Source organism: Sabethes cyaneus, chromosome 1 (genome assembly GCF_943734655.1).
Source record: "Sabethes cyaneus chromosome 1, idSabCyanKW18_F2, whole genome shotgun sequence".
Classification (NCBI taxonomy): domain Eukaryota; kingdom Metazoa; phylum Arthropoda; class Insecta; order Diptera; family Culicidae; genus Sabethes; species Sabethes cyaneus.
This window is the reverse complement of record NC_071353.1, coordinates 12,401,532-12,415,664: the sequence shown is the minus strand read 5'-3', so window position 1 is coordinate 12,415,664 and position 14,133 is coordinate 12,401,532. Positions and strand designations below refer to the sequence as shown.

General features: G+C 39.8%; 1 protein-coding gene across 3 annotated transcripts in view; it reads left to right on the top strand.

Moving 5' to 3' along the window:
• Window positions 1-14,133, top strand: part of LOC128732813 (segmentation protein cap'n'collar) — a 139,126-nt gene that overhangs the window by 108,798 nt on the left and 16,195 nt on the right. For all 3 annotated transcript variants that reach the window (XM_053826212.1, XM_053826214.1, XM_053826211.1), the window contains 2 exons: window positions 6,787-6,945; window positions 7,976-8,194. In XM_053826212.1, coding sequence (XP_053682187.1) covers window positions 6,787-6,945; window positions 7,976-8,194 — 378 coding nt within the window. The remainder of the gene's footprint in view (window positions 1-6,786; window positions 6,946-7,975; window positions 8,195-14,133) is intronic.

The window sequence follows — 14,133 nt, the reverse complement described above, 5'->3', positions numbered from 1 at the left end:
GATAAAAACGTGCGCCCCAACAATAACTAATACAGCCAATTGTTGTAATCAATCAAAACGTTTTTTGTTTTTTTTTTTTTTGACTACTTGAACCCCGACTCGGCTCGGCAGGTTCGCGGTTGACGTTCAAACTGATATTTTTTTTCGGTCCGCAGCTTCCTTCGGGTAGAAGAATTATTGTGGTTTTTGCTAATGGACTACGTTTGGAGTTTGCTTTTTTTGTTGTTGCTTCCACGATCGGTCTGTGTAGATCGCGCACGACTGGCTGACCGAAGAAGTGTGGTGCAGTTTGTGCTGGTTTTAGCACACAGTACTCGGTGTAGTGTAACGTGGAATTTCCAGCGGAATATGAATTCTGAGTGGAAGCCGGAAAAAAGAAGCCTACCGCGAGCGGCAATTATTTGATTTGTGTGTAATTTTTGGATCAATAGATGGAGCGATCCACTCTGAGTGTTGAGTTCCTTGAAAGAGAACAACACGCACGACTGTTTCACGAAGGGGATGCTGGCTGTCAAAAAGTGTGTACGGCGGAATGTGTTTACTAAAGTGTTGTTGCTTATGATTCAACGGATACAATGGATACGAGCTGCTGACCCAATCGAATCCACTTTAGGTTTCTTACGGAATAAGCTCTAACAGTTTTTTTGTTCGTTAATGCTAATTAGAACTTCCACTGACACACTGCAGCTCCTCCGAAGGTTGTTGCTCGATACCGGTTGACGGTACTGAAGTTCGCAGTTTGCTTGGATTCAAATATTTCAACCAAAAGAAAAATCTTTGAACCTGTGTTGTCAGATGGACTTCAAGCACGCATTTAAGCGGATATAAACGACTAAAATTAAACAGAAATCACTTGTTTTTTATGTTAGATTTTGATTCCATCGACTTTTCCGCTTATTTTAATACTAATTTTGTAATGATCTGATCAAGGGAAGTCAATGAAAAGCGATCAAACAAAAAAGTATGTGAAAAAAAGGTCCTGTAAAACGCAATTTTCAATTTTTATGTTCCTTTTTCTTGGAAAATAATTTTTGTAATGAAACAAACTTTTTTTGTTTTGTTGGTAGAAGTTTAAAAAAAAATTTGAACTTTGTAAACGAAACACAGTTTGAAAAAAAAGATGGCTGGAAAATAATATTTTGTTTTCTTTTTATTACGGTGAATTTGTTGCACGAGGCCGCCCAGTTAGTTTCTAGATACGATGCTGGTCTAACAAGCCAGTCGTTGTATGTTTCAATCTCGGCTGGGCGGTGCTTCTAGAGCCAGAATGATCGTTACACTAGTAGCCCCGTAATTATTCTGTACTTAAGGGGACATGAACGACTAAAAATTTTGAAAAAATCATTATTTATTTATTTCAGATTTTAATTCTTCAGTCTTTTCCGCTTATTTTGATACTAAATTTGTTATGATCCGACCACGGGAAGTGGCCGAAAAACGATCATACACATAAGCATTCCAGTGCGGCGCGAAACAACCACGGCGGAATAAAACGCCGCTCCTGAAAAACCATGATTTTTAAACTTTATGTACCTTTTTCTCAGAAACTACACAACGTATTGGAACAAACTTTTTTTGTTTTGTTGGTACTAGCTTGGCAAAGACTTTTATAACTTTTCAGTTTCGTAAACAAAACACACCTGAAACAGCCGGCTGCGAAGTCTGGCTACAAAGAAGGGTAATTCCTGAAGACGGGTTAAGCCCAAAGCATTTGTTTTTTTTGTTGCATCAGACACTGGAATACTTTTGTATTACCGCTTTTCACCCACTTTTCGTGGTAGGATCATTACAAAATTAGTATTAAAATTAGCGAAAAAGTCTTTACAGGGTGAGTAGTAATAACTATCAGTAAGATAAATGGTCACAAAATAAGACGCTTTCACAAATTTAAATTTTGAGTGTTTATCGTTGTGTAAAGTATGCCCATAACATTTATCTTGAATTAGTACAACTCAAATCTTTCTGCCTTTGCTTTAATTACCAGTCGCAATCGTTGTTGAAAAGTGTTACAGCGTGCAACTGAGGCATTTTATCCTAAATCTGCTCCAAACGTTGCGAAAGCATTCACAGTCAATCCTTTTTTGACACCGTGCAAGAAATTCGAAAGGAGGATTCAAATGAGGCGAAGATGCAGGCCACTCTTTCTAAAAAATAAAATTCGGAAAATTGTTCTCACGCCACCAAGCTTGTGTAGCTTTCGCCTGGTGAGAAGGTGCCGAAGCTTGTTGGAAGCAGTATGGTGCATTCTTGTAGTGTTTATTATACCTGAAAATTAAAATCAGGCATACTGAAACAGTCCCGAGGTTGATAAGCATGTTCTCTTACCAACGCTAATATGCAGAGACATTGCGCCCTACACGCTTAAATCCGGATAGCGGAATTAATTATTATTAAAATAGATTTATCCTATTTTATTTATTTAATGAATAATAATACTACTTTAATTAATTAAAACTTACCTTCTATGTTGATGGTCAGCCTAAAAAACTGATTTCTTAGTGATACTAAGTTCACAAAATCGTAAAGAGCACTACTTTTTGGTACCGTCATCCGGGGCGAGATTGTGCCAAAAAAGCATATTTTTTTGTTCTTTGGCTCAGTATACACACAATTTAGGAACTAAGTTGATTTCAAACCTGTCAATATATACTGAATTGTTCAATTAACAACTACCGTAGAGATGGTTTAGTTACAATGAAACCTTGTTTTACTGAAAGTGCATGAACTTTGGCACAATCTCACCCCTTCTAGGGGGTGACATTGTGCCAAAAACATGAAGTTAGGCTAAAAACCTAAACAGTGAACATTAACATGTTTATATACAGTACACATAAATATCAGTATAAAGTAGTTCATATGGGGTCGTCCATCAACTAAGTGGACTATTAGGGGCAGGGGATCGTCCAAAAACGACGCATCATACAAAAAGTATGAACGAAAATAACCCGGAGAGGTCTGAAATAACTAAAAATGAATTCGAAGTCAATGGGCAGCCTTTATAGCCAGTAGCGTTTCTAGGGTTAACAAGAGGGAGATGTGTGAAGGGGTGTATCCTTAGGGGGCATACCTATTTGATCATTTAACAAAAGTAGCCATTACTTCGTTCGAGAACCCACGGCCGCAACACATCTAGCCTATCCCACCCCCCTCCCCCCTCCTTGAAACTAGCAGTTTATACACGGTATAATATATTCGTCTTATATTAAAGTGTTTATTCAAAGTATCTGAAATTTCCAGAGAAAAAGTAAAAACTAGTTTAAATTAATTAGCAGACCTATGCTATGCTGTTTGCTCCAAAATGGATGATGCAATCTAATCTGTCAAAATATTGAGCTCAATAGTAAAGAATGTGAGTGTATGCCTAACAGTATTCGGGAGAGTACTCTGCAGGCCGCGTTTTCAGCGTTATCCTGTGATAGTTGTAGTAGTCGATCACCGTTTTTGTAGATGGAACATAAATCCCTACACATGTCCCTACACAACGTAAAGTTCACGATTGTCATTAGCTCGGAATAGTTGTTCTAATTCTTCACGATCTCTGTTCTCCTTCTGGTGCTTTTTACTTCTCAGGATCGTGGTCAACTGGTTCTCCCCAATGCTAAAGCTCACACAATTTTTTCAAACCATTATTTCCTCTCCACGGTTTGTTGGCATTCCCCATCAAACCAAACATTTCGTATACTCTGGAGCATTTTACTTAGTATCTCTCCGATGCACAGTAGCCCAAAAGGGCGAAAAGCGGAACTTTTTTCCTAGTGTTTTTTTATTTCATTTTATCTTTTATGGTCTTCAGCACTTTTGTTCGTATGAATATCTCCCTTAATCTAAAACTGTCATTGCTTACTATAATGAAAATAAAACAAAAAACTTGTTTGTGTTAGGAAACATAGACATAGTTTCTTCGGCAAAGTTGTGAATATTGTAATAACAAGCAACTTTGCGGAAAAAATAAAATTTCTATCTTTACCGAGTGCTGAACTATAGGGCATATTCTTTGAAATTTATTTAAAAATTAGATTTTCATTCTTAGCTTTTGTTAGTGGCATTTTACAAGAATACAATGTTCTAGGCAGTTATCGAAGCTCTCGAAACACACGTTTTTGCAGAAGACCTCAAATCTCTTGGACCTTTACTTGCTGAGTTATCGCATATTCAAGCTTTAAATTTCCATAGCATCACGAGTCCATGGAGTAAAATGAGGCAAGTGGATTTATAAAATCAGTGGTTCATCTTAAAGCTTTAGTTGAATACTATAAACTTGTATGGGTTCCGCTTGTCCCCAACCACCCAAATGAGAGAACGGCAAACATACGTTTTATATGTTCCATGATAGACACATGGTTTCTTCGGCAAAGTTATAGAAAATATAAAGTCAAACAACTGTACTAAAGAAATCACATTTCTATCTCTATCGAGTGCAGCACTAAAGAGCATTTTCCTTGGAAATTCGTTTAAAAATAGTTTTTCATGCTTAGCTTATGTTGGTTGCATTTTACAGGAATATATGGCTCTAGGCGATTATTGAAAGACTCAAAATACACGTTTTACAGAAGATTGCAAATCTCTAGGACCTTTCCTTACATAGTTATCGCTTATTTAAGCATTATTTTTCCTTAACTTCACGAGCCAAAAGCGATAACTTTGTAAGGAAAGACCGTAGAGATTTGCAATCTTCTGCAAAAACGTGTATTTTGAGTCTTGAGACCACCGTATATGTTTTATTAATCTTTGGTGTACATGAAAAGTTCTCCATCATAATAACACCTTGTAAATTTCTTGAATTAACATTTATTTAATATAAATTAATAAAGGTGTGAGAGAATACTGGGAGCACTGTTGACGGTTGGTGCGGTGTTCTAGACGCTCGAGTTTTTTCGCGATTTGAGGTCTTATGTGGTTGTGTATTTGGTGTACGTGAGTTGTATGCTGTTTCGCTGTGGTCATCGTATTATCCTATTTGAAAAGCTAAGTGGACATACCACAATAGATCTAACTAATGGTCGCAAAAGTTCAAAGTTCTTTCAAAAAAAGTTGCACATTTTATATAAAATTGTTTTCATTAAGCTGTCATCAGCATATATGTAGATTTCTAACCTAAAAAGCATTTTTAATAATCTAATGATCAAAGATCGAATATTATTCAACTTTTAAAGTTTTTTGGTTGGCCTCGGTTCTTCTCAAGCGGCTGGTCCTGCCAACTTCCTGTGTTCAAAAAGCAAACAAGGGCAGCCAAATGAAAAAATCTTAATTCCCACGGATAAGGTTTGATTTTTACGAACCTAACCTGGCAAATACCAACGTTTCGAACGGCCATCTTTCTTCGGCCGTTAATGAGTATTCTAAAACAATCAACTCATTAACACCGGTGCAAATTGACTCGCTTCATGCATAGATAATATTATGCGAATCGGATTCATTTGTCGTGTCCTATCGACCTGCGGGCCGCAATGATAACAGTTGTTCCTAAACGATCCGGCCAAATACACACACCATTACGCATAAACAGTGATTACACGGATGTGTAATTACAGACCGCCAACACTGTCTGTGCCCGGTACTGCCAGCTTAATTGACAACAAATGCTGCAAATTACAGTCTATTAGTAGCTGTAGCTAACTGAAACACCCGAACCGGAGACGCATGCAAAAGTGACGGATGAATCGGGACAGGTGCCGCCGTGTGTTTTGTGACTCTATAATAGAGGAAACCATGTTTCGAGGGTCTCGGCTGGCACGCAATAGTGATTTACTCTAGTAGCTTTGTTCCAGTTGGCGATCGACCCTCACAAACGAGTGGCACTGTGTGTCAAATTCCTTAGCATCACGATTTTGGCAGTTAAATTATCAAGGTTTTCGGGGTCTGAACTTGACCCAAAGCCAGAATAGGTCCAGTAGGCTACAACTGAACATTCAAGGTCCGTTTGATTACGAAGAAGCTAACAATTTCGTTGCGTTGTTACGTCGCGTACGGAATAGTAGGCTAGCAGGCCTCGAACTCTATAGCAACCGCCGCCGGTGACAAACACAGCTTGACCACTTCAAGTATGGTTTCAGGGGATAAAAACAGTACTGAGTAGCTACCGCATACTCAGTAGTTATTACATCGTTGCTGCGTTCATGAGACGCGACACTGTCGAAGAGCAACTGTGACGACGAACTGCTGCAGTAGGAAAAAATAACCATTAAAAACACAACCGTACTTACACTCATGTGCGTTTGAAATGTTGGAGCGCAAAAAAAGTACGACATGACCTTCAACGTTTGAAAATTGAAGAAAATGATATAGAATTATTTCCCTCTCTCGGCGCTGGTTACCTTTCTTCTCCCTAGGGCGCGTCAGTAGAGCTGCTACCGTTTTGTTTCTACGGCTCAGTCTATTCCCATCTTTGTCTTGCTTCCATTCCGCCGCACGCCTCGGCGAAGCGAGCTCTAGTCCCCTCAATGCAAAAATAAAAGCAGAAAATAAAAACCGTAAGTGTATGTGGGCGCAAATCCATAATGTCGAATCAAGAGTTAATAGCGACTTATCAAAAGTCAACTGGCTAATTGCTAGTGTGTCATCCGTTCGAGTTCACTCGAACTGTTGAGCTGTATAATTTTAAGGGCTCCTCCGATGGCTTCCGCTCGCAGTGGGCTTTAATTATTTACTCCCGAAATATCCCCTCCCCCGTCCCTCCCCTTCCTAACCAACACTAGATGCCACCACTCTCGAACTAACACATTATCATCATCATCAGTAGTAACACCGCAAACTAATTTCGATTTTCCACCGTTGATGTTATTGCAGTCCCGTGTTTCGCTGAACCGCGCCATTTCGGTGGAACAACGCTGGCAGGATCTGGCCAACTTGCTTACCTTTCCACCGGGCATGGGCGTCGGCATGGGGGTAGCCGAAATGCCCCCGGCCCATCCGCATCCGCACTACCCGCCCCACTATTCCTATCAGGTAAGTTTGCATAGCTTTGGAAAATTTGCCCAAAAAACTTTTACAGCTACGTTCGAAGGAACAACCGATCTCCGGGATGGATTTTTTTTTCGTGAAATGGATGTGAAACGCCTTAAAGTATGCAATGGTTTGGTAGATATTAATACATAGTTAAAGAAAAAGTGGTTACTAGTCAAAGTAATCTCAAAGCAATAAACTTTATTTAAACTTCCTTGTTTGCAATAATCTGCTGATAATCCGGTACAGCACATTTACGGGTTCATGGAATTAACACAATCACAAATCATCACGAATCAAGGATACGAACTCGTTTCTTTTTGTTTTTGCAGCCGTTGACTTATTGCAAACAAACCTAATTGAAGGATAACCATTTTATCTTCTGCTGCTTGAAAACAGGTGGCTGATTAGGCTTTTTGCTGTAGCACCGTTCTTTTGACGAACTCGGGAAGTCCAATAATGTAAACCTACCGACCGGTATAAACGTAAGGTTCTGCGAGACTCGTCCAATTCCGGGATGGCTCGCAATCAGAACCAGTCCCTCCTGCACTTGTTCGAAGCCGGAACCCAAACTTTTTGGGTAGTATGCAAAGCAGCAGCAACCACATCATGAGCAGAGGAATTCAATTAGCCTAAAATCACAAACTCCCATCATCATCGGAGTTAATTGCTTCAGTACGCAAAAATATTCGATTGAAAATTACATACGCGAGATCCGCAACCGGGCTTTGTTTCAATTACAACTTGAGAGCGTTCTGAGTATAACCCATTTATCATAAATTGATTGCCAATTTTCAGCTCCTACGACGCCTCGCTGCTACTGCGCTCTTTTGATTCTGACCTTTCTGGGTCAAAGCAGACAGAATAAAGCGGCAGCAGTCGTGACGGGTTAAAATTTTAGCACCCCCTTTACCATCCATCCAACCCACTCGCCCGACCCTCGGAAGTTGTTCTCGGACTGTACTGAGCTGACCGAATGTGTATCCTTATGGGGTTTTGTTTCATGCGTTAATTTTTTTTCCTTCTTCCGCAGGCCACCGGTGCCATTCCACAGCACGGTCAGTACCACCATACGCATGCCGCCGTCCTGCAGAATGCGTCACTGGCGGATCTTGGTGGACCGACGCAACCACACTACGGACCGAATCTGGGCTCGGCCGTCGCCACCAGCATGCATCTGACCAATTCGACCTCGGAAACCGATGCCGGGGCGACCGGGTACAAGATGGACCACGAGATGATGTACTATTCGGTAAGTGTTGTAGCTGTTGAGTTAGAATAGGCTGACAATTTAAAGCACTACGTAGGGAAAGAACACCACTGCAGGGAATTCAACTGTCAATATTTTGTTAGGTGAAAAAAAGTTTATATCGTAAATTAGTTGATTTTTTCGGTTTTTAAGTTTTGAAACTTATTATGTTTGCCGCGGACGTTTCGACCTACTATTCTTCGGTCATTGACTACGCCTAAAACATATAACATTTATTGTACAATTTGGTTGGCACTAACTTAGATAAACTTTTTTTTTTCTTATCGTCCAGTTGTCTTAGTTTGAGCATACAATTTCCACTTTCTCTTTGTAAATTGACTGTTCTCTCGTTTCCTCTAACTGTTATATGGAGCGGGAGATAACGAGGATTATATAGGGCAAACTGGAATAAAATTAGAAATTCGAATAGCAGAACATGAAAATACTAGAAGATCATATATTTGACTTAAGCAAAACACGGGTTTTAGAGAAAATAGACAACAGAGACACGAGATTAGCAGCCGAAATGTTTCACATGAAAGTTAGAGGAAATGAGAGAACAGTCAATTTACAAAGAGAATGCGAAAATTTTAATTGAAAGTAATGAAAATTTTTTAGAGTGGTGAAGAAAACGGAGCCTTTTCGCGGCTAACACGCAGGCAGACAAATAGCGGTCGCAAGGGTCTGCATAGTGTCGTCTTCCCGCCAGTAAAAACAAGTTAGATTAAACTTCTCGATCGGTGGTTTCTACACTAGATGGAGGAAGAGGCACAATTTGTGTCTACAAATAACCCAACCCACCAGATGGTGGAGTTTGCAGATACGTCGCTAGCTTAATGAGGGGATTGTGCAGGCACCTTTTGTCCAGCGCCTCTTTGGTTCAAAGGTACATGAGTACCAGCGAGCCGAGCCACATGCCCTGGCGAGTGTTGTGGGCTCGAATCCGGTTATAATCTCAGATTAAAGTGACTATAATCTAACAAAAAAAACTTAAGCAGGCATAATCAGCAGCAGTTCGTTCACTTTATAGCTATACTGTAAAAAGAACGGAGTGCGCAATACAACACCTGGACGGTACCACAATAGATCAAAGTACTGGATCAAGTGATAATGTCCATTCACAAAAAAAAAAGCATTTGAGATATCCACCGGAGAAGTTTTCTACCCGACAACCACAAGAAGCACTATGGTGCAATCACCGTTCTCAATACCCCTTGTGTAAAGTACTCGCTCAAATCATTTTTCGCCAACTACCACTAATTACGAATTATCAAGCCAACTTCGTTGTCGAGCGAAACAGTGAATCTTTCAAAAAGGCAGTGGCGACTCGTGGGGGTTTAGCTTACCTGTTCAACCAGCGAAAAATACAAATTGATACGCAGCTTTTTTTATTATCGCATTTCTATATTTTAATCATAAAACCACCATTAGGGGTTTCACGTAGCGCTTGCTATTATTTAAATAACAACGGAATACGACGATTTACTTTACCAGCAAACTCGTCTCTGAATTTAACTACGAACCGAAAACTTTTCGTTCAATTTACCTATTGAACCAAATTCAAGAATAACCACCTTCCTGCGATGCACGCACAAACCCACACTACACGCACCACAAGCAATATGCGTAAAGTTGTTCAATGCTAAAGATGAACGAGTTAATGAGATAATTTTGCGAATAATGCATGCCAACCGCGCTCCTTCGTACCAACACATTGTTCCTGGTGCTAATCTCTAAAGCAACGTTCAAACGTCGTGTTGAATGTATTGCTCATTAGCTTCGTAACTAAGTAAAATGGAATCAAAGCGCAGGCCATAAGGATATGTGGTAGTAAGTTGTTCAATGCTGAAGATGAACGAGTTAATGAGACAATAATGCGCCCGCACTGTCGAGTAAAAGCTGTTTCAAATTCTCTTTTTATCTCCTTCGTACCAACATATTCCTGGTGCTAATTCAGTATCAAGATTATCAAGAATGAACATCAGGAATAATGTGGTGGTATGCCTATGCATTGAGATCACTAAAGCAACGTTCAAACGTCGTGTTGAACGGTTTGCTCATCAGCTTCGCAACTAAACTAAATTCGTATTGTATATGCGTCGGTGCAAACGAAATCATGAACGAGTGATGAAAACAATTTTGTCGGGCTGGATTTTGTTGACTGTCCTATGAACAGGTTGAACATGCGGACGAGTCGCCACTGCAAAAAGGTCGTGAATACAGAGTATGGTTCTACCGGCTGTAAAGAGATATGGAAAATTATGGTCGAGAACGGCATTTTTGGGATCAGTTGATCAGACTGATTTGGGTTTAGGAGGTGGATGGTATGCAGTGTGATGTGTGTTGATTTGGGGCGGATTGTCGAATTTATTCGAATTTCACAAGGAGCTTCGACCAGATAATGGTCTTTCATGAACCGAGCGGATATCCGGGGTATGATCCTCAACAAATCTAGCCAATTCGTCTGTTTTGCCTATGAACAATATACCAAACTAAAACGCGAAGCGGAGGAGTTTTAAATTAATTTATCCAAAACAAACGAACGGACTATTCAAAAGGTGTTTAAAGCTGAATCGATACAGTGGGCAGGTATGTTGTAAGAATGCCGGACAATTACCTCGCTAAGACTGTATTCTTACTTCTAGCAGTATTCAGCTCGGGTGGCTCTTGTCGTATCAAGAATTCCTCTCCACGGTACTCGGTTCTGGGCTACTCGTCGCCAATTTGTTAAGCCCCTCGACACCCCCCGGCAACCTAGTGCTAAGACTGTGTCTGCTTCAAATCCGGCAGGAACGAGACGGCCAGGAGCAGTGCTAAAGCTCGAGTCATTTAATATCTGGACGCACCGTCTATTTTACTGCAGCGCTTCTAGTGCTCAAATCTGGAATATCTCGACCGCAGTTTGTTATGAAATGTTTCCTTTTTCAGCCTCGAAAAGTTCGTCACAATCATTTTCGATTCAAAGAAGTTATACTTGATGGAAGCCGCGAACCGAAAATTAATTTTAGACACCCGCTTCGAAAACCCGACGTTGTCACGTTCAAAACTCTCGAAATCGTTGAAATTGGCTAAATCGACCGGTAGGATCATAGCGAGCGTTGTAAAGGAACTAAGAATCGGAGGCTGTATTTGATGTTGAGAACGATTAGGGCAAACCCAGAGCTGTCAGATTATGATATCGGCAAGAAATTCAATGCCAGCTAAAGCGCCGTCCGAAGGATTGATTCGTCTGCGAACAGGATTTTGATCCTGTGAGGCTTACTAGCCAAACAGGACACTGACGTAGAATCTAGCTGTACGATAAGGTTCTTATGAAGTACGAAAGATGCGTCCCCGTGGACGACGAAACGTACGTAAAGATGGATTATGGGCAGCTTCCCGGACAAAAGCTCAATAAAGCCACCGGTCGAGGTTATGTCGCTAGCAAATGCAAATTCGTTTTTATTTGATAAATTCGCAAGAAATCTTATGATCTGGCAAGGTATTTGCAGCTGCGAACCAAAACCCCTTAGAAACAAGACTATGGACTCCGAAATGTACAAGCACGAGGGCCTGAAAAAACGTATTTTTCCGTAATCCGTGAACACGCAATGGATCTGTAAGGTTTTGGGCCGATTTGGCAAGCTGCCACTACAGCGGAGTAGTACTACAGTGCACAGTGGTCCAAAAGGGCGAAAAGCGGAACTTTTTTCCTAGTTTCTTACTTTTAATTTATCATTTATGGTCTTCAGCACTTTTGTTCGTATGAATATCCCCCCTAACCTGAAACTGTGAAAAGTTAGTCCCTGCAAATAAAAAAATACTTTAATGTGTTAGGAAATATAGACATAGTTTTTTCGGCAAAGTTGTAAATAATGTAAAAACAAGCAACTTTGCTGAAGAAAAAAAATTTCTATCTTCATCGAGTGCTGAATTCTAGGGCATTCTTTAAAACTTCTTTAAAAATTGGGTTTTCATACTTAGTTGCATTTTACAATACAATGTTTTAGGCAATTATCGAAGCACTCGAAGTACACGTTTTTGCATAAGACCGCGAATCTCTTGGACCTTTACTTGCTGAGTTATCACATATTCAAGCTATAAATTTCCATAGCTTCACGAGCCCTCACCCCATGGGCATGGTTTCTTCGGCAAAGTTATAGAAAATATGAAGGCAAACAACTTTGCTAAAGAAATCTTATTTCTATCTCTATCGAGTACAGAGCTATAGAGCATTTTCTTTAGAAATTCTTTGAAAATTAATTTTTCAGACTTAGCTTATGTTGGTTGCATTTTACAAGAACATATGGTTCTAGGTCAGTGATGGCTAAACTACGGCCCGCAGGCCGCATGCGGCCCTTCACGATGTTTTGTGCGGCCCGCGGACTGACTTGAGAGATGGTGGACTTATGAGTAACTTTTTTGATGACACAGGGATCACTCAAATCAGTCATAATGCCTCGTGCATTTTGTAGTTCCGAATGCTTTCCGGTTTAAATCTTGTTGTAATTCCCAGAAAATGGTTTTTATTGCCGCATATTTTGCATTATGTTATGCGCAGGAATGGCCAGAGGAATTTGCGGTCCGCGACCTCATGGGGCGATCACGTTTGGCCCGCACCATGCCTATGCCTGGGCACCACTGTTCTAGGCGATTATTGAAGACTCAAAATACACGTTTTTACAGAAGATTGCAAATCTCTAGGACCTTTCCTTTCAAAGTTATCGTTTTTGGCTCGTAAAGCTGAGGAAAAATAAAGCTTAAATAAGTGATTACTTTGTAAGGAAAGGTCCTAGAGATTTGCAACCTAGGGATGAAGTGCTAATTTCATAAATCCGCTTGCCCCATTTTACCCCATCGGCTCGTGAAGCTATGGAAATTTAAAGCTTGAGTATGCGATAACTTAGCAAGTAAAGGTCCAAGAGATTTACGATCTTGTCTATATTTCCTAATACAAAAAAATTATTTTTTTATTTTCACTATAGTAAGCGGTGACTAACTTTAGACAGTTTTAGATTAAGGGGGATATTTATACGAAGAAAAGTACAGAAGACCATAAATGATAAAATGAAAGCAAAAGACACTAGGCAAAAAGTTCAACTTTTCGCCCTTTTGGACTACTGTGCAGTGGTTTCAAGACAACGAACTATGAGCAAAAACGAACCAAAAAATGGACGTAATTAAGATACGGTCTGCAGGCTGATAAAACGCATGCGCCCCTCTCCTGTTGGTCATCGGAAAGTGTCCCATTTCGCAAATTTTTCCCTATTTTTAACATTTTTACCATTATTGGACTATATCAAGTAGAGATGCCAATACCAGGGGGTATTTCGAAAACCGGTTTTTCGGTATTGATAAATGTAATGCCGGTAAAAACGGTAAAAGTTGATACCTGAAAAATTAACAAATAATTTTTTTTTATAAGAAAAATTAACAACATTTAAAAATTATATGATTTGAAGAAGATCTTTCCATAATCGATGGTAATCAATTTCTTTCGGCATAACTGATTGATTAGATCATTTAAAAAATAATATTTAAGAACGCAGAGAATTTATCGTGCCATCTCTTACGAGAACAAATATTATTGAAAAAACTTCCGAAGTTAATTAGATATGTGGCATACCCTTGTTCAAGTACTTTGAATAAGCGACTTAGATACCGATATTTATGATAAATTATTGTTAAAAGTCCAGTTAATTTTGTTCCTCTGCATGCTAATAAACAAATATTAAATCACGAATAGCGTGGGTAATTTTTGCATTTTTTTCGGTACGCTCAAGTACTTTTTACACGGTTTAGTTTTTCGATTATTAAGAACTGGGCAACTTAGGAACCATTCATACTAGTTCTAGCACTGCTAGGATTTCTGTTTTCTTCGTGAATTCCTCAGCCCTTAAGTAAAGCGTAAGCTTGTTTCTTAGGTCGGACAGAGACGTTCGAAGCGATGATTGGAGTCCGTA